The sequence below is a fragment of the Sinocyclocheilus rhinocerous genome, unplaced genomic scaffold (assembly GCF_001515625.1).
Source record: "Sinocyclocheilus rhinocerous isolate Xijiao unplaced genomic scaffold, SAMN03320098_v1.1 scaffold574, whole genome shotgun sequence".
NCBI classification, from domain to species: Eukaryota; Metazoa; Chordata; class Actinopteri; order Cypriniformes; family Cyprinidae; genus Sinocyclocheilus; species Sinocyclocheilus rhinocerous.
In genome coordinates, this window is record NW_015659919.1 from 737482 (window position 1) to 763843 (window position 26362).

Here is a 26362-nt window from a genome sequence, read left to right on the forward strand (position 1 = left end):
GTCTCTCTTTTTGAGGAAAGAGGGGCAGCCATCTGCTTCCCGCGGTTCAGGACCCGCCGCTGCTCAGGCACGGAGGAGAATGAGCTCGTGGGGATCGCAGGTGGATCTGGCCAATGAGTTTAAAGAGAGGCTTTCCCTCTCACGCTCGTCGGCTGTGGACGAGAGTGAGCAGCTGGAGGATGATGCTATTTCATTAACATCGTCTGATCCAGGGGCCAGTGCTCTGCTGGGTTCAGCCCAGGAAGAGCAGGAAATGTCTGAGGAGGGCGAAGAAGCTGAGGCTGAGCCTTCCCAATCCTCCTGCCCTGCGTATGAGCTTTTTTTGGAAGTTACAGGCTTCATGCTTCCTGGATCATGCGGCCAGGTCTTATGCTTTCAGGCTGCCCTGCCTGGTATGATGTATCTAGGTCGCCCTGAGAGGCCTCCTAGTCACCAGGATATCTCCTCTTGCTGAGGCATCGAGCGGTAAGTATAGGTGGCATTTGCGAGAACCTTCTTGTGTAATGCTGTCTCAGGCCGTGCTCCCCTCGCCTTAGAGGGTCATATTTGAGCTTGCCTCTCCCGTTTGACCCAGTGGTAGGTCCTTGATGGGCACCCCCTCTGTTGGATTCAGAAATCGGGTGCTCGACTTGCAGTGTTTACTTCACTCGCGATATGATGTCCAGCCGGTATGATAGCCTGGTTTCGGCTTCATGCTTCCTGGATCATGCGGCCACAGAGCAGCTGCACACCTGTCAGGCCGCTGAGTTTGCACACTCGCCCCCTTTCCCCATTATCATGGAGCAGCGGTAACTCTGAACCACAATCACATTTCACACACCTTAATGACCCAACACACACACATACACACAAACACACACATACATACACACACTTCTGCAAATGTCCAAACACATCATACACAAAATGGGCTGAGGAGGACACAAATAGACAGATGGCTTTTTATCCCTGCATTACGAGCTCTACAGAGACATTCTTAAACAAAAGTGAATAAAAGGATGTTGTTCAAGGGTACATAAAACATATAGTGGCTCCCCCACACTACTGATAGCTTTACAGATACATAATGTATGTGGTAACCCATTACGAGTAAAGCAGAAAAAACATAAAAAATAAAAAAATAACCTACCTGCCCGAGAGCCCTGACTATCCAAGTAAAAACATTGAGTTGATTTTCTTTTCTTTTCTTATCCCATTTTTGACATCACATGTCCCCAAATTGATAGTAAAACCTCAAATCCCCAGTATTTTGTCGTATTTTGTCATTTGTCACATGGACTATTTTAACGATGTCCTTATTACCTTTCTGGGTCTTGAACGTGTCAGTTGCTTTGCTGTCTATGGAGGGTCAGAAAGCTCTTGGATTTCATAAAAAATATCTTAATTTGTGTTACGAAGACGAACAAAGGTCTTACGGGATTGAAACGACATGAGGGTGAGTAATTAATGACAGAAGTTTCATTTTTGAGTGAACTATCCCTTTAAATGTCTTACTGAGAATGTTAAAATGCGGTATGGTTTGTGCAATAAATTAAACCACTGGAATTTAAAGGAGAAATCTTTTTAAAAAAATGTATGCATTTGCTAAATCTGACCCATGCATACTGCTGGACCCTTGCAGTTCATGTAAGTAAATAAATAAATACATTTCTTATACATTTTAAATAAATGTAAACAAAAAATGAATGGATAAATAACTGAATAATAAAGTTTTTAAAGCTACTTATTTGTACTTTTATACAATTCTAGTATTTGAGGCACTTGATGTTTCATGTAAAATGTAGTTCATAAAAGCAAAACCAACCACTGAGACTAACTGATTTAGTGGATATAAGGTCATTATTTCAACATAAAATGACCAGAAGCCAATCAAATGACCCCAAAATGCTAGAATATCTGTGCCTATGCATTGGATCCCCTGCCAACAAAGTGGATCTAGCTGTACAGTCAGAGCGGACCCCAGCACACTCCAGACCTCTATCTAAGCCACTCCATAATGGAAGCACACATGTTTAGACCAATTATTTCCCGTACTAAAGGTTCCTCTTAAAATAAGCATTTGCACATGAAAAGACCTGGTGACTCATGGCTGTCTGCCTCTCCTCAGTCTGACACAGAGAGTGAGAAAACTGGGATTTGAACACTTCAGACAATTTGACAGACGGCTCACTTTCACTCAGGAAGACTAAGCAGCAAGTGAGCAGCAATAAATGAGAGTGTTCCTGAGTTTTTCTGTTTTCAGAAATCTGGACACACGTGTTATAATGCTTTTCTTCATCATTTCATCCATCATCATATTTTGATGGATTACTGTTGCCATGATTGATAGAAAATTTACACAAACGTCTCTTTTAAATAGTATTCAGTTTACCTTCTACTTTCTACTGCCAGGAATAGCTCACCATTAATTACAGCGGGTAAATAGAGCTGACTTTTGTGAATAAGGTGCTATAATAAGCCTAATTTACATAGAAAGCAGGTATGTTTGTGCTAAAAAATGTGACAATGACTTAATTTAAATATTCACAGTGCAGAAATATTTCAGCACTGGTTAACTGTATTGTGGGTGGTAATTGAGTAAGAAGTGGGTTTTTGCGCTGGAATATTGCACGCAAAAGTGGCAACTGTTTTGTGAATTAAAAGTAAATTAAAAGAGTAAAATTATTTTATTCTTTGGATTACGAGAATAGGAGCATATTAATCTACTCTAAGTTTTTGCATTTAGTTTGTTCAAGATACACTGAACATCTTAGACAAATTCTACATACTTTGCATGTCATCAAGTGTGTGTATTTCTAGGTACCCGTCATTACAGCGCCTGTCCAAAGCCTTTCCCTGTATTTTTCTCTTGGGGATCAGCAGTGACAGCGCTGGTTTATGGGTGTCAGAAACCTTGGCTGTTGCCATGGCAATGCCACACTGCAATACTGTGTGCAGGCAGACTGTGCTTGCTGCAGAATCGACACGAGAACAGGAGCGAGAACGGTGAGCGTTGCAGGAGAAACCTGCTGAATGCTAATCAGCCCCTCCACAGTTTGTCCTTCATCAGACCAGAGGAACACTCAGGATCTACATTAACCTGGGCTCACAATCTCTCTCTATTCTAGAACACATACCAATATCCATAAGGGAAGAAAGAAACATTTTGTTTTGTTTGGCAAGCTATTTATGATCTGAAAAGCTCATTTGCTCTGATTCTTCTGTTTGTGGGTAGCTGACAAATAACATATCAATTAACTATTTTTTTTTTTACCTCAAAATTCAAGATCAGTTCTACAGCTATTTTGATGCTTCACAGATCTAGAGATTTATGTGATTTGTTAATGTTTTTGAAAGAAGTGTCTTTTGCTCACTGAGGCTGCATTTATTTGATCATAAACCCAGATATTGAAAATAACTGTTTTGTATTTTAATATATTTTAAAATGTAATTTATTCCTGTGATGTGAAAGCTGAATTTTCAGCATCATTACTCCAGTCTTCAGTGTCACATGATCCTCCAGAAATCATTCTAATATGCTGATTTGCTGCTCGAGAAACATTCATTCTTATCATTGATGAAAACAGCTGTGCAGCTTATTTTTTTCAGGATTCTTTTAGGTATTTAGAAAGTTCAAAAGAAGAGCATTTATTTGAAATACAAATACAGGTGCATCTCAATAAATTAGAATGTCGTGGAAAAGTTCATTTATTTCAGTAATTCAACTCAAATTGTGAAACTCGTGTATTAAATAAATTCAATGCACACAGACTGAAGTAGTTTAAGTCTTTGGTTCTTGTCTGTGTGCATTGAATTTATTTAATACACGAGTTTCACAATTTGAGTTGAATTACTGAAATAAATGAACTTTTCCACGACATTCTAATTTATTGAGATGCACCTGTAGTAATGTCTTTACTGTCACTTTTAATTCTTTTTTTTTAAATGATACTTGGCTGTTCACATAAATAGTTTTGAAAAATATGGTGTGAGAGATTATATTTAAAAAGTTCAAATATTACATGTCTTTTTAATTAATAGGAGGTCCTAGAAACTACTATAAAATTATATATGAATTAGAGAAAAGGTTGTTTTAAAATAGTTCTGGAATAAATAAAGTATGTCACACTGCAGGGCACTGCTATACATGTCAACCACCCTCATACACTTTAATAAAGAACAGGTATAAAACTTTAAAAATGCTCTGCAAGTTCTTCTTTTTTATAACGGCAGTGCTCTATGCAGGACATATGGCCCAGTTTCTTGTTTTACTTTCTACAAAAGTTTGAGTTCTTAATCTGAACCAGAGGGAGCTGAAATGGAGCCTGTTTTCAGCAGAGCAGTTTGTGAATCTCTAAACACAGAAGTTTGCCGTTCACATCAATGCTGTCCGCTGCGCTCAGATCTGTTTACGTTCTTCTGTTTCAAGTTCCTGACAGACTGTCCACTGTAATTGTCTCCAGCCTCACAGACATTACTTAATTTTAAATAGACACATACTCAGTGTCCTGCAGCAGCGAACAATAGTTTATTCCAGAGCCAAAAGTTATGCAGCAATTCTTCAAAATCACATTAGAATTAAAGTTGAGTTGGCACTGAGAGAGATTCAACTGTTAACGGGTCGCCAAATAGCTGTGCTGCTGGTTACTAATAGTTGTGCCTACTCAACGCAACAATATCAGGCCACAAATCACTGTCCCCAACAGTCACTGGTAAATACTGGCATTAGACGGCTAACTTTCATTGAAAAAGAATGACTTTTAAACTGTTCATTGCTAAAAATTGCTATCCCTGTGAATGCCACTTAAATGGCTTGCTTTAAGCCAAAATACATGGTCAAATACAACCATTCTCAACCATTTGGCCTCTGAGAAATGCTTATGGCCTGAACTAAACTACATATACAGTAGAGAGGAGGAAGGAGAAGCTCGTCTAAACACCCTAGAGTGATGGGAAAGTTAATGGGCCCTAGCACCAATCAATCTGCGCTAATCTCCCTGCCAAGAGTTCTCCAGAGAGACAGCGGCCATGATTCCATCGGTGTGACGGCAAAGTCCACTCAGCCACATCGCCTGTTAGTCGCCAGACCTTTTACTCTCTAACACACTAAGTACAGAGATCATACACCTCAGGATTAGACAGACAGATGAAATGGAAAGTTGAATGTCATTGAAAACATGTCTTTGAAGGGATAGTTCACCCAAAAATAATAATTCTGTTATCATTTACTCACCCTCATGTCATTCTAAACCCGTAAGACAAAAACCTGAGAGGTAACCAGGTAACCAAAACTTAGTAGGTCCAAAAAGGTCAGAAAGGCATCATAAAATGAATCATTATGAATCAAGTGGTTTAATCCAGGTCTTATGAAGAAATATGATCACTTTATACTGCATGATGATTTAATTTAGGCTTTTATTCACATATAACCACACATGCATATAGCACATCACATATGATAAACAGAGAAGTGCATGTGTCACGCACTAAAACAAACCTCATTGGTTCTTGTGCATCATGCATGTTTGATCTTCTGCGTTTACATATGTGATGCGTTTATAAGTCGATTATTGATTAATGTCAATAAAAGCCTAAATTAAACCTGTTCATCATATAAAGCGATCATAATTCTTCACAAGGCAGTTTGGACTTGTCTTGTTGTATACAATGTTTAGCTACTTGCACAGACTGATCATATTGCTTCATAAGACATCAATAAATCATCAGGAGCCATGGGTATTAATTTTGTGTTCCATGATATGCTTTTTTATTCTCAAAGACGGCCAGCCACTGATTTGCATTATATGAATCACCAAGCACCACGGCTTCAGCTAAAAAGAAATATTCTTTACTGTTCTACTGAATCAAAAAAGTCATCTACATCTTGGATGACCTGAGGGTGAGTAAATTAACAGCAATTTTTTGGGTGAACTATGCCTTTAATTTGTTTTTCGAACATTATCTAAAATTTCATGGGTTTAGATCGACGTGAAGGTGAGTAAATAATGACAAAATTCCCATTTTTGGGTGAACTATCCCTTTAAGTTATAAAACACAAATCAAGGTAACTTTAAGAACCATCCACTACGCAATCAGGCCTGACATTGTCCATTTTAGCTTTGCTTCCAGCTAAACACGACAGCGTTTGACTAAAATCCATGAATGCACATGACTAAAGCAAGCAGACGTTCAAAATGTCCAGCCTATTTTGAAGCCCTGCTCAATCACACACTTCCCCCTCTGTGTGTCAGCACGGGACGGGCTCGTCCGAGTGACTTTTTTTCCAAGCAATTGTGCCAATGTCCCACATTCCAGTTGGCCTGCGTCCCCAAACGCCATGGATGTGGGGGCGGGGCAGGACATCTCACTTCCTGAACCAAAAATAACGTAGATGGTAATAAATCCTTGACCGCTACGTACTCCCCAATGATCCCAGCTCCCTGTGACTATGATTTAGTTGGGATTGATTAACCATTACGACCCGGTCGAGGGATTCTGCTGAATCGTTACATACAACATTAATAATAAGCAATCAGACTCGCCTCCAAGCTGTACTCTTCCACCGTTCTCTTCAGGGGATCCACGATCTGCCAGCATATGAGGATGCACAAATCAATCAGCAACATGCCACCCACGATGATGAAGAGCTTCTGGTCCTTGATAATCTGGAAGAGAAAAAAAAGAAAAGCAATGGATGAGGTGATTAAGGGATGAGAAAGAGGCCGAGATGGGCAGGAACCATCAATGGACTATTCGCTCAATTCAAACGCATGATCTTCTCTCGCATTCTGAACCTTTGTGGATGAAAGCCCTGCTCCTGTCTGATCTTTTTCTCTTTTCTTCTATTTAACAGTGGTTGACCTGAACAGAACCCAAATCAAAGGAAAGGTCACCGCGAGGAGGCCTGCGTGTATTCTAGAGGAATCAGACGGCGGGAACGGACAAATTCTTCCGTGATTCAACACAATGAAACAAGGAGGTGGTGGGTTACTCTGCCACCATTGAGCATCATGCTGAATTCTATCAGAACGGATGCTCTTTATCTTCAATCAAACAGAGGTTGATGGTTTCATTAAATGGCCAGACATTCAAAATAATACAGGATCATGATACTTCAGAATGCATTAGCACAATCACTGAAAGAAATGCTTGTCCATATGACCGTTGAACTTCACTGTATTGCACAAAATCTCCTTTCATCTCGGCAAACGGAAGGTGATGATGGATCAAAAAACCAATAGCAATCCTAAAATCCTCCCTCCACACTTTACGGATACAAATAGCCCATGAACTTAAAAATTAAGGCAGAGGTTATTTGTCCAAATATAAGTGCAAATAACAATAGATGCTATTTACAGTAAGTGAAAACAGCAGCTTTTTCTTTGCACGAATGCTATTTATACTTTATACTACAAATAGTGGCAGATACTCTTTGCACCTCAGCATATTGGGACCTTACCAAATTTTGGTTGTTCATGTCAAAAGCTAAATGAAATGTCCTTACTCTCCACACCACTCTACCAAACACACGCCATTGGCTGAGCAATAATTTGACATGACCGACCAATTAAAGGGATAGATCATGTAAAAATGTAAATTTAGTCTTCTTTTCTCATCTTCCTCATGTTATTTCAAACCTAACGTTCTTTCTATTGCAGAACACAAAAGAAGATAATTTAAAATTCGTCGCTTTGGAATTATTAGGTTCTATTTGACATTTTTGTCAAAATTGAGTTATTCACATATTCTTATTTTGTGACAACTTATTTACATTATGTGAGGTTTCTTTTGTAAGCTGTATACATTTTGGGACTTTTTTTAGAAAACAAAAAGGGTTCTATCTACAGAAGTCTATGGAACGCAAAAGCCTTGAAGCTCAATATCTCAAAACTGCTTAGAATGCAGATAGAACCTTCTAATTCCAAGGCGGCGAAATGTATCAGTGTTTTTTTCAATGAAAGTCAATGGGGTCCAATGTTCTTTTTGAGAAAAAAAACTTTTTGAGTTTTTTCTCTTATAATTTTTTTTTTGTCTTTTGCAGAAAAAAGTCATACAGGATTGGAGGTTAAGTAAATGGTGACAAAATTGTCATCTTTGGTTGAACTATTCCTTTAAACAAACACACAAATGGCTTAATTATAGACGTCTGTGCACATTAAACTGGGATGTAGTGTTTTAACATCGAAAGAATGACACACTTCACCTTTAATGTGGCTAATTATGAGCTTGTAAACCAATAACATTTAGTTTTAAGACCCAATAGCTCTGTTTAAGCTTTTGTATTCACAGTTCAAACCATTTGCTCACCATTTGTACAAGATTATTGCTGCAGGTCTACAAGAGCATGTGGTGCATTAGTGTCAGATTGTGTTTGTGCTCAGTCTAAGTTATGCAGGCCATCATGTTCTTGTGTCTGATTGAATTTACACATTTGCACATTTGCACACATCTCTGATGCCATGTATTTGTGACACAGTATGTTCCATAATGCAGTCCGAGTCTCTGAATAATGCATGATGCAGTATGCGGGTTTACGCCATACAATAATGAATATTTAAACTTATTTGTCACCCCAAAAAAGATTTATAACTGTAGATATATGCTAAAAAAAAGGAGAAATCAGACTGATAGACCAAAGAAATTCAAGGCTTAAAGGGATAGTTCACCCAAAAATATGGGTGAACTCACCATCAAGTCTTTCAAGCAGCAAAAAAGTTGTAGCAGCACCGTAAATGTTTCCAAAAAGCAATCCATATGACCTGTGCACTTTATACCAAGTCGGAAGTCATATGATAGCTTTGAGTGACAAACAGTTATTTACTAAACATCTAGACATCTGTTGAGAGAAGTAACATTGTTTGATTCATGATAGAATCATTCTTTAGAACTGAATCTTTTTAATGAATCAACTGACCTGGTTCACAAAACCTCTGAATGATTTGTTCTCAAGTCAGTTCACTGACTCAATAACAGCTGTCTGGAGAGGAAGATTATCAGTGAATAATGACCACATTTTTTCTTTGTTTTTCACACAAAGCTATCACATGAGTTCAGAACACCTGCACACAAGTCATACAGACTGCTTTTATAGCATTTTTTCATATATTATTTGCCTTTTTTTTTCAATTCCAATTTAATGGAATTGCAAGGAGAGGAGTGACCAGGAAGGTTTTCAGATTTCATACACTTTGAAGAACATTTCAACTGTTTTTGGCCATGTGATGAAAGTCAAGGGTCTCCAAAACAACACTAGACAACATTCGTTTTGAGGGTGAGAAAATGATGACAGAATTTTAGTTTTTGGATGAACTATCCCTTTCATACTAATAATCTGTGGTCCAACTCATTTTACAGAAGATAAATGCATCTTCATTTAACTGAAATCTGCACAAGAGAAACAACTAAACAAGAAACAAGCATGATGTATAGTTTTGCATACGTGTTTGAGTGTGTATCTGCTCCATGTCCCTTTGTTCCTATCTCAGATTGAAATCTAGCAGAGGCAGATGTACGATCCTCAGAGGTGATTGACATTGCCCTCGCTGCGCCCCGAGGCAGGGAGAGACTGTAACGGACCCCTCGGACCGCCGGACCTGCATTGAACGGAGGCTGATTTGCGACGGGCTGTCCGCGGAGTCACATACTGTGAGACTGCTTCTCAGCTTGATAAAGAGATGGCACACCCACATGCACACTCACAAAACACAGTCCTGACAGCAGCCTTCGCTTTAGAGTGCCAAAGCCCAGCAGTCCATCACTGCGTGGAGCAGGAGTCAACTCACTGTCAGCTTCCTGCACACTGAAGTGCCGGAGGGAATTAAAGCCCTGAGCCTGGGCATTACCTGTCTCTGAATTTATTTATATGTAGTGAGTCCAGTTAAGAACTGCTAATTAAGTGTGAAAGTGCAACTGAAGAGAAGACACCAGGAAAAAAAAATGGACACTCAATGTATCAAACTGGAATTACATCACATACTCCTAAACCTTTGTTCGTAACTCCATTATCAGGGAAAACTGGACTTTTGTTGCTCCTTAATTTGAAAATGAATAGAAATAAAAGATTTTGACATACTGTGTATACAATGCAATGCACCCGACTTGACTGCGCACTTCCAATATCGAACTAGATTTTTTTACTTTAATCTGTCTTTATCAATTATTTGATCAGAGTGGTAAATGTTAGATGATAACTGGACAGCAATCTATTTCGAATCTTGGTCCAATATTTTAAAGCTTCTAAAAAGGAGGGTAAAAACGGCACTACAATAATGAACTAAATTAAAAACAAAATTTTGATGAAACATTATCCGTGGACTTCAAAAAAAAAAAAAAAACTGCTGAAAATGTAAAATATGGCCACTTAAAAATAATCTTCTGGGTGCATTGAAGCTCTACTGATATCATCTGGGAAATAAAATTGGCTGCCATAAAAAGTTTCAATATGCCACTTATAATGGAAGCACAGTAAACATTAAAATATACTTAAAATATACTACACAGTTTTAAAAGTAAAGCCTTAAGACTTAAATGTGTGATAGAATTGCTTAATGATCACTTGGAAAGTTTAGTTACATCAAAAATGTTATACTTAATAAACAAGCTTTTTAAAATACAAGCTTTGCATTTCACCATTTAAAAAACTTTTGCTTGGTTTACTTACATTGTAAATATGAAAGCTCGGAAATTAGCATTCTACAAAATGCTGTCAATATAGTCAAATATGTATTGAAGCAGTACTGTTATTGTTAACTATAACTCTTATTTGTTGATTGAAATAAAGCAGATATAAAATAAGATATAAATATTAGAGGAAAAACTTGCCTTGGCAACTAAATGAAATAAAATAAGTTGAAGGGAACAAAAAACTAAAATAAATAAATAAAAGCTACTGTACATAGAAATATTTAAAAAATAAATCAAACAAATAAAAATGACAAAAGCATATAATAAAATTACTACAATCTAACAAAAATGAAAATAAAAACTGAAAATCTAAAATAAAAACTAATTCATAATAGTATATAAATAATACTAAGATAACAATGTATTGAACCTGGATGATTACTTTGAAGTTATGGCTAGGTCTCTGCAGCAATGTTTATCACCCTCTGTCTTACTTTCTCTTTCTGAGTATGTTTGATCTCATCCCACTGATTCTGACTGCAGCAGTGGAAGTAGGCTGCGAACTCTATAAATAAAGATGGCCAGCAGGGAGCTGGAGCTGTGGCTAGCCATCCTTTACAGCACTGTCACACAGTATCAGCTACTTCGCTCGCCACATTCTTACACTGCAATGAAAAACAAGAGCAGCGAGAGAAAGAGCGTATGAAAGGAGGTCAGTGTGCATACATTAATCTGTTGTGTTCAAGAGCTGCGTGGATGCACTTGTGCGTAGCTTCTGTTCAAAAGAAACCCACTGCACTATTCCCCATAGCAGTGCAATGCTTTTTCTTGTGGAGAAAATTGACACACAGACTTGTCTAGCACACAAGACCGTGTCTAGCAGAGCAGGAAGACACTGTTCTTTAGAAGAGATCAGAGATTTAGTGGTTAGCACTGGCAGTGCTGGCTGATTCTGGATGTGTCAGGAGCATGGAGACAGCAAACTGACCGTCAGTGAAGACAGTATTTCTATATTTTAGCTTTTTGGCAGTCGAAAAATGAGACAGCTGACAGCCCAGTGGCGATGCTGCTTTCCTATGATGTTTTAAGCATGGAACTGGTCTCTTTCTTTAATTCTCTCTCTCTCATTATTTCTCCATCGCATTATCTACACCTCCATTCCAACATCCATGTATAAACTGCAGTATTGTTCTGTTCTGTTTTTAGTATTATAATTCTTCAATATAATAACCACCATTAAAATGCACTGAAGTGTGACGATTATGATGACAAATTATTCCAGTTCCTGTGTGTTCTGCCTCACTGGAACCCAATCAGTTATGCCATATGACTAGAGGTGATAATATACACACTGCTGTTCATACACTCTAAAAAATGCTGGGTTAAATAAAACCCAGTGCTGGGTTTGTCCCTATTTTACCCAGCACTGGGTTGTATTTAACCCAGCATTTTTTAGAGTGTAGGTTTGTGGTCAGAAAGATTTTTTAAAAGAAAATTAATACTTTTATTCAGCAAGGATGCATTAAATTGATCAAAAGTGACAGTACAGACATTTACAATCTTACAAGAGATTTCTATTTCAAATAAATGCTGTTTTTTAAACTTTCTATTCATCAAAGAATCCTGGAAAAAATGTATTACAGTTTCCACAAAAATATGAAGCAGCACAACTGTTTTCAGCATTGATAATAATAATGTTTCTTGAGCACCAAATCAACATATTAGAACGATTTCTGAAGGATCATTCAGCTTTGAGTTAATTACAAGAATATATTACACTTTAAAATATATTAAATTAGAAAACAGTTTTAAATTATAATAATATTTCACAATAATACTGTTTTTACTGTATTTTTGATCAAATAAATGCAGCCTTGGTGAACACAAGAAACTTATTTCGACCCCAAACGTTCAAACAGTAAACAAATTGTTAAAATATTGATAATGATTATTTGAAATCTATTTTTATTTATTTATTTTGTATGTAAGACATTTCATTGTCATGCACCAGTGTTTTTGGCCAAGTTAACCTGCAATGTCACTGCAATAGTCCATGAGGGTTACTTCAAGATGTAGATGGTGTGCAATGCTGTATCTGACATGCTTTGAAAGCCCATTTCTCACCTTCTTCTTCATCTTTACATTCTTGAAGATGGCGTGCACTCTCCAGGTCTTTGCAAACATGGCACCAAACGCTGTTGTGTAACCCACAATAAGGATCCATGTACGGACCTAAAACATTAAATGTGAAAGTAAAACAAGGTTACTACAAACCAGTAGTTCTTATAATTTAGGCACTGAAATAAGATTGGACTCTAACACCAGTCTATAGAATACAAATCAGCAGAAACCGCAAAACCATAAAATCTAATGATCCCACGCCTGCTATCAGAAAGCTAATTGGGTGCCAGGGTGTGTAGTGAATTCCGTGGAAGTTCCTGAGGCATAATTTTTTCTCTTTGTCCTCCCTTCATCTTCTGTCTCTCTTGCTCTCTCCCACAGATCTAGTATTCTTTATTCTGAGGTCCTCTGGGAAAGAAAATTTTAGCATGTGAAAGGCAGGAATCAACGATAAGAATGGCCTGCAGACAGTGTTAGAAAGTTTGGAGCCAGTTTATGGAACTGTAGTGCTGTCACTAGACCTTGTTTGAAGATCATGTACATTTGAGGTTTTTATGTGTTTTTTATGTGTGATGTGTTGGGCATTGTTGTGAATTCTTCTGAGTTAAATTGTCACCGAATACATGTTAAAATTGTGACTGAAATTTGATCATGTTGGACACATAGAAGGGGTGAAAATTATAATTAAATCATCATATGTGAGTTCTTTCCACCTAATTTATGAATTTATAGTTGACACATTTTATGGTTTAAAAACCTGAATTAAATTGTTGTAAGCTGTTTTTTATTTATTTACAGGAATTAAAAATATAACTAATTTCTAAATAGTTGTGAATAAATCAATTCATTTCTAAAAATAGGTTGATAATGTTGAAAAAATATTAGCAGAAAAGTCCTTATTGTTGATCCCTGAAAAGTTCAACCCATTTTGTCTAGGGTAAAGGCAAGCAAGCAAACATGAAAAAAGAAACAAAATCAACTTTATTTAATAAAAAAGCATGACTAACGAATGCCCAGTTTTACTATATCCTTAATATTGCAACGCAAGCCTTCATCTTCACAGGCCGGAAAGACGGACCAATTTCAGGCAGGTAGCATGTGTCCTGCTCAACACATGTGTGAGCTATTTCCCCTGAGTCTCAAGCTACTGCAGTAGCCAAAGCCTCGTAATTAAAAGGTGGATTATGGTCACATGCAAACAGGCAGTGGAAGCGTGACGAGACACATCCAATCATGCTTACTCAGTTTGGTGACACAGTCTGAGTAGCAGAGGTGAAAAGTGTTCAGGTTCAAATACAGAGGAGACCAGGGGGAGTTGTCTAAGGGGGAGTTGTCTCAATCTTTAAAAGGTTTTGAGTCGAATGTCCAGTTGCACAAAAGTTTGTTTTCTCCAGCAGCTGGTTTAAAACACCAATGTCATAAATTAGTCCTATAGTATAATAATTATCAATGTTCTTCTCACTAAAATCATTATGCTTGCTTATTATTGACACAGTTTATCCATTACAGTTGTTTGCAGCCAGGAAAAAAAAAACTTAGAATGTTTATGGGAGTGAAAAGTGTGATAACTAACCCGTGGTCTACCCATGTTCACATCTGATTCACAGAAATCATTCATTACTCACAGTACAGAGGGTCTCGAATTCCTTGTCTGACACAAAGGATCCATCCAGACCAAAGAGGAAAATGGAGGCGTATGACAGCATGCCTCCTAGAATGATCAGGTTGTTCATATAGGGACTCGACATTTTGATCAGCCTGCAGATGGAGGGAAGCACAAATCTGATACATTAAATATTCACATTTCATTAATTATTAACTACTGCAATTAAATGTGCATCTACACCTATGACTGTATCATATACTGCGGGATCTAAAAGTCTCAAACCACTAGTAGAACATTTAGAATAGATCAGAATAGGTTTGAAATCAAAGAACGTCTTCTGGGAATCAAGATTTTTTTTTTAGGGTGGGGGGGAGATAGGTGTGCACATCCAAAAACCAAATGTACGGTGGCCGAGAAGTGCAAAGCAAATCACAATTCTGAAAACAAAATAACAAATTAAGAATTGTGATTTGCTTTGCACTTCTCGGCCACCGTACAAATGGGCTCAGGTGCAGGACAACAGAACAGTAATAAAAAAAGAAAAAGGAAGATAGATACACAGATAGATCTAATATATATATATATATATATATATATATATATATTTGATGAAAAATACAGTAATTTTATTACAATTTAAAATACCTTTTTCTATTTTAAATACCTTTTTCTATTTTAATATTTTAAAATGTAATTATTCTTGTGATGGTAAAGCTGCATTTACAGCATCATTACTCCAGTCTTCAGTGTCACATGATCCTTCAGAAATCATTCCAATATGCTAATTTGCTGCTCAAGAAACATTTCAAACAGGATTCTTTGATGAATAGAAAGTTTAAAAGAACAGCATTTATTTGAAACTGAAATCTTTTGTGACATTATAAATGTCTTTACCATCACTGCTGATTAAATTAATGCATCCTTGATGAATAAAATTATTCATTTAAAAAAAATAAAAAAATCTTTCTGACCCCAAATTTTTTAACAGTAGTGTATCTAGATTGACTCAAAATTAATGCAGAATCTTAAATACGAACTTTTCCTATCCTAACTTTTCTATTTTACATTTATCAAAATCTTAAAAAAAAAACTTATTTCCATATGAAACAAACGATCCCAGATTTTCAATGTGGTCTCATTCTTACACTAATTCCTTTCATAGTCTTGCTCAGCACTGACCTGTGGTTGCGGTTTTTGATGTTAAAGAAGAGGAAGGCTCCTCCCATGAGCATGCCCAGGATAGTGATGGTAGACAGGATGCTGTAGAGGGGGACATTTATTTGCCGGCGCTGCAGACGCACAAACGTCCGATCCTTCGGCGGTTCAACACCTACAAGAGTCATGATGGTTCACAGTCAGTCTCAACGTCACCTCTGAGAAAGCTTTCAACATCTCCTAGGAAGACGCTCCTGTGTAATTTAAATGACTCAGGTTTTAAAATGTCATACCAACTAGAGAGAGAATTGATGGGGTTATCTAGTCACTAAAGTGACATATTAGCTCTATTTCTGCCCAAGGTTACATAATACTGTTTGTGGATGGGTTTAACATCGTGATGTAAGATGCGATTAGATCTTACATCATAATGAGAAGTTGGAAGACAGTCGAGCACTTAAACCAAACGAGTCACAAAAAAGAGTCAAGAGTTGTTTGCGTGACTTGCATGAACAAACTCGATGTCTTGACAACCTGCGTGTTTTCAAGTACTACTGTGAGGCTTTACTGCTATTAGCTCAAAAGCAAATGGTTTAGAATCTTTTTCAGTCGAATTTAGAAAACAAACTCAGTTGTGCTCAGTGTTTGAACTTTTTTTCCCCACTTAACCCTATAAAGCATACTGTGCCACATTTAATATGCACATTTGGACTTTAAATTAACCATATAATCAAAACATTGCTGAAAAACCTGGCTCCTGTGCCAGCCACACCACACACATGTATTGTGGTACACGGAAGAGAAGAATTTGTTGAATAAAGTCGTTATTTTTGTTTTCTTTGCGCACAAAAAGTATTCTCGTAGCTTCATAAAATGAAGGTTTAACCACTGATGTCACATGGACTATTTTAACGATGTCCTTACTACCTTTCTGAGCCTTGAACGTATCAGTTGTATTGCTGTCTATGGAGGGTCAGAAAGCTCTCGGATTTCATTAAAAATATCTTAATTTGTGTACTGAAGATGAACGGTCTTATGGGTGAATTTTCTGAATGACAGAATTTTCATTTTTGGTTGAACTATCCCTTTAAGGTAGTAAAAGGGATAGTTTTTATTATAAAAACTTCCTCCTTCAGATTGTGGCACATATTTCTTTTTGCTGTGAAATATTTACAGATTTTTTATAAAGTACATGTAAGAATAGCTTTTATATTGTTAGTACCGTATTGTCCCGAATATAAGACGATATTTTTTTCTTGGAAATACATCTGAAAAAACGCGGTCGTCTTATATTCAGGGTCTAGACTTTGACATGTCAATAATACACCCACAACAATAGGTGGCGCCAAATACGCTTAAACGAGTGTGCCATGAAATACGTAATGTAATGCGTGTTGTAAATATCGCGAGTAAAAACAAAAGAGAAAGAAAACCTTACAGCTGCATGAGGCATGACTGTCACAGGGTCGTCTTATATTCGGGCCAATACGGTAATATGTCAATATGAACACTTACTGAACGGAAGCAAGTTGGGACTATATTTTATAAAAAACTGTATGGAAAATCATGCTAAAATGTGAGTATCAAATATGATTCAACAGGCTTTTGAGGAACACTTGTACAATCATCATCAAATTGCATTAGATTATATGTTTTGCATAATTTTGCTCAAACTGAGTGTTTTTTCTCCTTGGGTTTGAGCTCCGTATTTTCCTATAGCATACTATTTGAGCCATAATGTATCAAATACGATACTTAAAAAAGCACATATGCATTTTTTTTTTTAGATTTTAGGTTCAATAATCTGTTCTATTTCAAAACAATTACATTTCCAGACTATTATTTCATATGTCAGGCTTTACAGGGTAAGTATGCCAAATGATTCCCTCAGATCCTCTTTACAAGTTCCATTACAGACAATAAAATGTTTTACTTCCTGTCCACCAGTTTTCCACACAGGCGGTTTGAAAAGAAAATAAACATCCAGGGATTATGGAAAAAAACAAACAAAAGAATGCCATTGTGGGCAAACAGAAAAATAACTCTTAAATTATTCAGATGACCACACATGGAACAGTGAGTATATTGGCAGGCGTGTGAACCTCAGTCAAATGCTGACCCGCAAACACACACAAACGGGGCTTTTCCTACCTTGGAACCTGATGGTGTTGTTGATAAGGTCCAGTACATCTGCAATGGCATTGTACTCACCCACCTTCACCTCTTGACCCTCTGTGAAAGACAGCAAGAACAAGAGGACAGCGGCGATAAGAGCAGTGTGTTCAAAGCCGGTGGCCCCCGAGGAGAAACAAGACAATAGACAGTAAATTTAGTTTTCGTGCACTCCACTGCAGAACTTGTCCAACATATTGTCCCAAAATGCTCAGGGCGATGTTGACCTAAAAAAAGTATGTAAATTGCAACCTTATGCATTTGCACATCAATTAAAAGGCACCAGATTAGCAAATCTGCAAAAACAATGATTTGAGACAAACACTGTCTCATGACGTCTAACTCAGAAAAACAGCTTTACTTTATTCAGAAAGCATAACAGCTTCACTGACAAGGTCACACAGTCAGTAAATGTTTCCGTAGTTTTTGTTTTGACAAAAATGTCCTTTAAATCTAGTCAATATTTAGTCTTGTTATATTTATTAATTTTAGCCCATTTTGCTATGAATGAAATGGTTTATCATTCACAAAAACATTTTAGTGCAAAATATGGCATACCCTACCACTCAAATGCTGCATTTATTTGATCTAAAATACAGTAAAAACAGTAATATTGTGAAATATTATTACAGTTTAAAATAATGGTTTTAAGACGCTCAAGATATATTTCTTCTTATTATCAATGTTGAAAACTGACCCCACACTTTTGAAAATGAATATGAAAACATGAAAATGTGCCAAACTGTAAAAGACCAAATAAATATTTAGTAATTTCATCTAATATAAATAAAGCATTTGAATGAGCTAATTAACCAGTTATCAAAATACCAATTTCTTCTTATTAGTGCAGTGTTAACATCTTGTATTTTTTCACTTAATTATCACCATGATGCATCTTTTTTGTTATGTTTTATTACTGCTGACGAAACAAAAAGCCTTGTTGACAAGAATAACATTGAACTGGGTATTAAAGATGAAAACAGGATGGTTAGGTGAAATTTAAGGTTACGTATCCACAGATGCAATAAAATAAAGCTTAGTGTCAATAACTTCCCAGCAGAACAAGACTTAATCTCAGAGGCCAAATACAAAGAAAGTCTATTCCAAAAGCCATCTTAAAACTCAATATTTCTCCCCGGTGTGCGCTTCACAACTGCTTGTGTATTGACTGTCACACTCACAGGGAAGAAAACTCACTTAAAAACAGAGAACATGGGAAATAAGATATTTATAACTTGGCTCCTGGAAATACATGTGTTTCCAAGACTGCTAATGCTAAACATTTACCACATGAATATGAATTGGGATGCCAACCCACATTCTGCTCATTGCAATTCATATGATGGTTTCAGGTTTTCCCATTTAACTGCTGTGGGTTCAACCAGGCCAAACTTTAATGTCAATAACAATTTAAACACCGAACTAGATTAGGTTTTGTGCTCTCGATTGTCTTGCTGTGTCAGGCGAATCATTAACTGTGAATAATCAGCGCTGTCCGTGTACATGTTTTTGCTGTAGAGAACGTCATCATTCAGGTACTTTGACCATGAGATCAATGGGACACTACAAAGACCGCAAGCATGTAAACTAATAGACAGTGTTCAGTTACTAGTTGTCAACTGTAATGACTTAAAAAGCCTTATATGTTGGTCAGGGTTAAGTCAAATAATGCAGCGAGAAAGAAACAGTTTGGCCAGAACACAATCTTGCCAGGAGGTCATTGTCAAATAACTAGGTTAAGAAACAGCTCTGAGTGTCTTGTCCAGATGGTTTGGTGTGTGGTGGCAGTGGGTGTGATATAGGAGCTGACAGACTGGGACTCTAAAGATGGATGGCAGGCTCAATTGAGGATCAGAACGTCTTTAAATATTCAGCCTGGGCTACCCCTTCCTATCCTTTAACAGTGAGGGAGGAAAAGAGAGAGAAATGAGCAGAGAGAGAGAGAGGTTGGAAATGAATGGAACCTTGACAAGGAAATTTGAGAGAATGATTCTTAAAATATGTCTTATTTTCCAGTTTAAGTATCTAAAATGGGATACTTTTTAAAATCTTACAAATAAACAAAATAGCACAAAAAAATCTGCCAGTACAGTAAGATAAAATACACTTGTATTAATGATGCACTCTCTGAAAACTAGTGAATGAAATCATATGCAGTGTTGTTTCTCAAGTAAATATATCTTGTTTCAGGGATATTTTTTTACTGGAAAAAAAGTTAAAGAGGCTAATTAAAAACTCATTAAGAAGTGATTTTTGTGTGAATGATAAAAGACTGAGTCAGTGTGTGACTGAAAGTACAGTCATTTAATGAATAAAGTGAATGGGTGAATAAGCGAGAAAGTGAGTGAGTGAAAGAATGACTCAAAGCTGAAATATGCTACATAACTTTTCCCCAGATTTTTGCCCCAATTTACAGTCTGGCATTGACAATCCTAGTTTGATAAAAGTCATATTTAGGCTGCAGATTTTGACAGAATCATGTAGTGTAGATTCAGACTATAATTCCATCCAGGATATCAATCATGTTAATATTCTAAGCCAATTTTAGAACACATTTCATTTGTCATGCGTCTCCTAGCCATCAGGCACATGTTTTGTGTGAGTGTGTTGTGTTTGGAACAACTTGAAAGTCTGGTAGTGTGTGATCCTCAGCCTTTTAGTGTATGATGACCAGTTTTCTCTGTTTCCATTTATAAAGTCAGCAACTATGTGATGTCTAGTGTTTTAACACTAGAACCGCCAGGGGTCGCTGTATACCTAAAAGCGCCAGCGGGTAAATTTTACCCACACACATGACAGCTGTTTTTGAATGGCTAAAGAACATATTATTTCACTGTATTATGCTACCGTCTTCACAAAGAAGTGTCTAGAGTAATGAAATGATTATGTCTAGTCATCAACTATATTTTTGTCCTGATTTTGAACAATTATGAGTAACATTAGGATAAAACATCTAATTATGATATATTGATCGCCGTCAGATGCTAAGCCGACAGGACGCTTTACTTATCTCCCCACCTTCAGACTCTCCATCGTTAATGGCATTTAGTGCTTTTTATACCTCTTCAGCATTCATAAATTGCTTTCTTTTACTCATTTTGTCTTTATTTATGAAACTGATAACCGTTAATTCAGTGAGTGAAAGGTGTTGCCTAGCAATGTACTATGTTAAAACATAAGCGGCACGAAAATGACAGCAAGAACATACAGGCATTATATAGCGGGTAAATTTGGTATATCTTATAGGTATAAATGCCCCGTTTTTTTTAATCTGGTTTTATCTAAACAGTTTTTAACAAAGGGATTGTAAATCACACAATTTTAGTAAAAGTCAGTGACTGGGAGACTTTTATTAGTTTTTATTAAAAATCTTTTATGTACGTTTTAAAAACAGCCACGGGTCAAATTTACTCTGTGGCGGTTCTAGTGTTAAAATCTGCTCAGATTTTAAAAGTTGTGTAGTATATTTTGAATGAATAAGTGAGTGCATGAGAAAGTGAGTTAATAAATGAGAAAGTAAATAAATATGTGTTAATGAATGGATGAATAAATAAGTGTGAGTGAACAGACAAACAAATTAATGTGTAGCTATGTTTCCATCACCCTGTTTTTATGCATTTTTTGAAGAGTCACATCAGAAACGAGTGATGGAAATGCCAAATTTTGAAAACTTGGTAAGTTGACTTGACTTGACTAACCAGATGGACCGGCTCTTCCTACTTTTCTTAGTGATATTTAGTGCCAGTTTATCAGGAAGACTTTGTTGGATGGAAACGGTGCTTAATCACAAATGTTTTATGCGATATTCTAATTTTGCATGGAAACCCGGCTTGTGAGAGTGAATGAATATATGAATGAGATTGTGAGTGCATGAGTAAATAGTTGAATGATGAGTATGAGTGAGTGAGTTACTGTGAGTAAATAATGAAGGCGAAAGAGAGCGTCTGAGAGAATATGAGTGTGAGTGAGTGAGTGAGTGAGTGATGAAGAAAGACAGAAAGCACAGTAATAGAGGGATTTAAGTCAGTGTGAGTTGTGATTGTTCTTGGTGTGGAAGGAGACACTCTCTAGCAGGGCTCTGAACCGGTTCAAGGAACGAAAATTAAAAACCGGAAACGAACAAAATTGTGACAGGAACAGAACCAGAAACAGAAACTAAATCAAATTTTATAGTTCCGAACAGAATAGAAAATTTGAAATGGCCATTACCCGGTTAATAACGTTATTTTATCGTTCCATTTAATATTTGAAATTTGCTGTCAACCAATCAGGAATTCAAATATGCAAATGTGACGCTGACGCATCCAACGCGTGAAATGCTCAGCTGTAAATTCATCATAGGTAAGTAGCAATGGCAATGCATTACAGTTTATCCGAAAATAGTGTAAGATGGATTCAACAGATCACACGCACCTGCAGCGCTTGTGAATGGAGAAAACAGAATAAAACTATAGGCTTACATAAAAAGGAATAGCCTATATTGGCCTACACGAAATGTATTTCACTTAAATCATTGACAGATTAACAAAACGAAAGAAAAAAAATGTGCTGAGTTTAGGTTTATTGTGACGCGATCCAAAGTTCACGGAAAGGAAAACGAGACAGCAGAAAATAGTTTTCTTTATTCTGCAAAAGCTTTACAGTTTTATTTATTTTGCAAATCTTGACAGTTTTGAATGATGTTTTGCTTCTATCTGTAAAACCAACCAGCACTGGTATGAACATACCGCGCCGGTGTTCTGACAAATAATGCTACCTATCAGATTATGCTACCAACACTGTATTTATCCTACTGTAAGGGTATGTTTAGGGTTGGGGTAGGTGTACATGTTAATAAAGCCTCAAACCTTATTAATATCATGCTGGACGCTAAATCTGATAGGTAGCACTTTTCACTATCGAATTATGCTACCATCTGGTTTAATGGGAGGTAGCAAAATCCAACAGGGTAGCACAAATCGTCAGAACACCGGCGCCTCACGCGCACACATACACAAAATATTTTGCGACATCGCAGCCTGTTCATTTTAAAAATAAAATACAGTTAAAGAAACATAAAAAGTTGCACTGCTCTGTTGTACAATCTGTTGCGCTCAGCGTGACCACCGCCTCACTGTGCTGATATAGCCGATGTGAAGGATGATGTCGATGTGAGTGAAGTACAAAGTCTATTACATAATAAATAATATTTTAGCATCCAGATATGTCGCAAATATGGAAACATTTGGATTTGTACCAATCGAGGTAGGCATCAGTTTCACCTTTGACGATTGACGTTTTTATAGCCTAAAAGCATAGCCTTAACTTTAATATAGGCCTACATAACCTTAATTTGTTGTGGAGAGAAGGAAACTAATAACTGTGTTTATCATAGATAGCCTATGTATTTGTATATATATATATATATATATATATGTATATGGTGTTTGTAAACATTTTGCTTTACCGGCATTTTAGCAAATTATTTCTGAATGTAGCCTAATAATAAAATGCGACGTGAGCCTATGCGACTTATGTTTTTTTCCCCCCTCAAAACGCAATCTTATACGAGTAGCATTTTTTAAATGCAGCAAACATTTTTAAATATCTTAAAAAATACTTTAATGTCTTTAAAGCATTAACAGATTTTTTTTCTTTTGTTTAGTAGCCTATAATTTGGCCAAAATCTAGAAAAGATGATGCTGTATTGGCTGTGACTAAGCGCAGCGGGTTAAGATATCTCTTCCTGTTTTCTTCTTCTTCTTTTTTTGAGTAGAAAACGCTGTACTTTATTATTATTATTATTAGGCTATTATTATTATTATTATTATTATTATTATGGCAAAGAAAACGTTTTAAAAATAACGTTATTAACCGTTATTTTTTCTAGGCAAACCAGTTTCGGAACGGGAACGCAGGAACAGAATAGTTAAAATATCGATTCTGCTCGGAGACCGATTGGATTTTTGATTTTAGTTTTCAAGCCCTGCTCTCTAGTGCACTGCAGATAACAGCGTCTCCTTTCTTTTTTTCCTGACTGCCATTCACCTTCATATTGACAGACAGTTCAATCACCCTTCAGCCAAACAGCACTCCGATTCTGCGGCCTGCTCACAAATACAGTCTGAGGAGGTGATGTAACACACTATGGGGGGGAGCCTCTGCGCTGAAGCAGATAAGACTGAAGAGGGTGGGGAACGCTGGCCTGCGGCTGCTGTGGGGTGCGAGGGGGGAATCCCTGCTCCGAGATTAAATCCCACAAACCAGAGTTAATCTCCCCTGCCCTCAGGAAACACACACACACACACACACACACACACACTGGATTAATCACATCAGAGGGCCGAGCAGGGGAATTCTGTGACCCCATTAAGCTAAAGGACGGCGCCGACGCTGCCGCAGAGCATGCCGGCTATCTACGTGATGTATGGCACAATTGTCATGCTGAGATATTTGTCGCACATACTCTACGAAATGACACTTTCACGGAATGAGATGTTCATGTAAGATGGAGGATGATCAACTTTGGCTGAAGGACCTATATTTGATCCAGCATTTCCTATAAAAAGGCTTGTTAACCATGAAAAATGACCATCTAATGGACTTACCTTGAAACTGGGTGAATTTTATGGTTCCCATGCGTTCCCCGTTCCTGAACATCACCTGACCCTGCAGAAACACACAACGATGAACCTTCACAAGAGCTGCTTATCACGTGTAAATGGACAGTTTGCAGAAGTCTCGATTGCACATATAATCCAAGTTGGACAGATATATCTTACGAAGATCGATTTTCCATCTTGTTGCCATATTCTTCACTCTTGGCACAGCAACAAATTGGGAGTGTATATTTTGAAGTCTGGCACAGGGCTTGTTTTTTAAGCCATTTATTAGATTAAAGATCTGTGAATTGATTGCGTTCTTGAGGCAAACATAATTAATTTCAGCACAATTGATTTGTTAAATTAAAGGAGCACACAGAGGTCTGAGAGGTTGTCAGGTTGTGCCAGCTGAGGACTGGGATGCTTTACTGATAAAATAAAATAAAATAAAAAAAAATAAAATAAAATGAAATAAAATAAGATAATACAATGAAAAATAAAATAAAAAATAAAATAAAATATTGTTGCACTTCTGAATATTATTTAATACATATTTCAAAATAAAACATCCTGTATCAGTATCATAAAACTGAAATTTTTTATGCAAATAGGTAAATTATGCATAATATTTATCAGATATTTCAACATAAAACATCTTGAATCAAGATCATAAAATTGAGAATTCAGGTAAATTTCTTCTTACTTCGGCAAGCACTACTAATAAAAGCCTTAGAAAGAAGTAGCACAATGGTAAAGGAAAGTTATAGATTCAACTGAAAATAACAGCGGTCCAGGAAATATAAAAAGGCTACTGAGAACTTGCAAGTTCTTGTTTGTGCCCTTGAAAGATCATCACAACAATAAGAGCACTGTAAGAAACTTTGGATTAAATGCATCTTTCAAAGGGGAAGAAACCAGTTAATGTTAAGTAAATATAAATAACAAATCATTTCACCAAGTTACAAAACATAATCATTAACAGAAGAATTTCCTGCAAAATCATGAATTCAAATATGTCGTATCAGACGTTGCAGGTTAATCATGGATATCTGATCAAAGCGCAGACAGGTATATAGCATTTTGACATAGTTTTTAAAAGCTCCATCACTGGATCAAAATATTATTTAGTTTGCTCTTTATTAAAAAAAGAAAATGTGTAAATGTGGTTTGCTGTCTGTCTGCCCCTGAAGCTGCCTAATGAGCCATTTAAAAGGATTTGGGATCACACGGCCCAATAAAATAACAGGTGAGAGGCATACTGCATTACCATGGCAATAATTAGAAGCCCATTAAAACCATGGGAGGCAACTCAGAAGCGATCGTATCTCTAAAAACGGCTGTCTTTGAAGTGTAAAGCAGACTCCGGTCCCACTGCAGTATGATTCTTTGTTTAGCTGCTCTGACGTGGGGGCGCTGGATAAATGCTCGCCTTCACAAAACACATTAAAGCTGCAATTCAGAATTATGTGTGTAAACAATATATAATGTGAACTGCAGTACTCTTTATCCTTCATAGTTTCCGAGACATCATTTTGATTTATATGCTGAGCAGGATGTCATTTTTGTAACACTGTAGAGACAGCAAGGAGAAACGTCGGTCATATTTTGTTGTTCAGGACCATCGCTTTCATTATTCATTTCGCAAAACATCTCCTTTTGTGTTTGATGGAAGAAAGAAAGAAAGATGAGCTGTCACTTTAAGACTCAAGCTGTAGTTGGAGAGTTTTTCTAAATCAATGAAGTCTTCACTCTTTCTCGGTTTCTTTTTTTAGACTGGTTTCATAACATTAGAACAGCTGAAAATAGATTGCGTTGCGCTGCAGGTGTGGGCTGATGGGTCAAACATGTTGATGGCACCTTTTATCAGTGTGTGTGAGTCTGTGCAGAGGTGTGGACAGGCCAGGCAGGTGTCACGGTGCACACACACGAGGAACGAGGAGACGCTGGAGAATACTTTAACAGGACTTTATTTGCATGAACCAAGGGAGATGAACTCAGGAAGACGTTTAACAGCGAACAGAGAACTAGGGACTGGGAACACTTTAAATACACACAGGCGGAGGGGATGATGAGACACACCTGGGAGCAATGAAACATCAAGGGAAACAGCTGGGACAAATGAACT

The 26362-nt window shown here is 37.0% G+C and overlaps 1 protein-coding gene across 1 annotated transcript in view; it reads right to left on the reverse strand.

Moving 5' to 3' along the window:
- Nucleotides 1-26362, reverse strand: part of LOC107724329 (gamma-aminobutyric acid type B receptor subunit 2-like) — a 213605-nt gene that overhangs the window by 35976 nt on the left and 151267 nt on the right. Inside the window, exons 8-13 of the mRNA XM_016533207.1 lie at nt 24244-24304; nt 17636-17716; nt 15509-15659; nt 14349-14481; nt 12727-12834; nt 6522-6644 (exon numbers count right to left, since the gene is read on the reverse strand). Of these exons, the coding sequence (XP_016388693.1) occupies nt 6522-6644; nt 12727-12834; nt 14349-14481; nt 15509-15659; nt 17636-17716; nt 24244-24304 (657 nt within the window). The remainder of the gene's footprint in view (nt 1-6521; nt 6645-12726; nt 12835-14348; nt 14482-15508; nt 15660-17635; nt 17717-24243; nt 24305-26362) is intronic.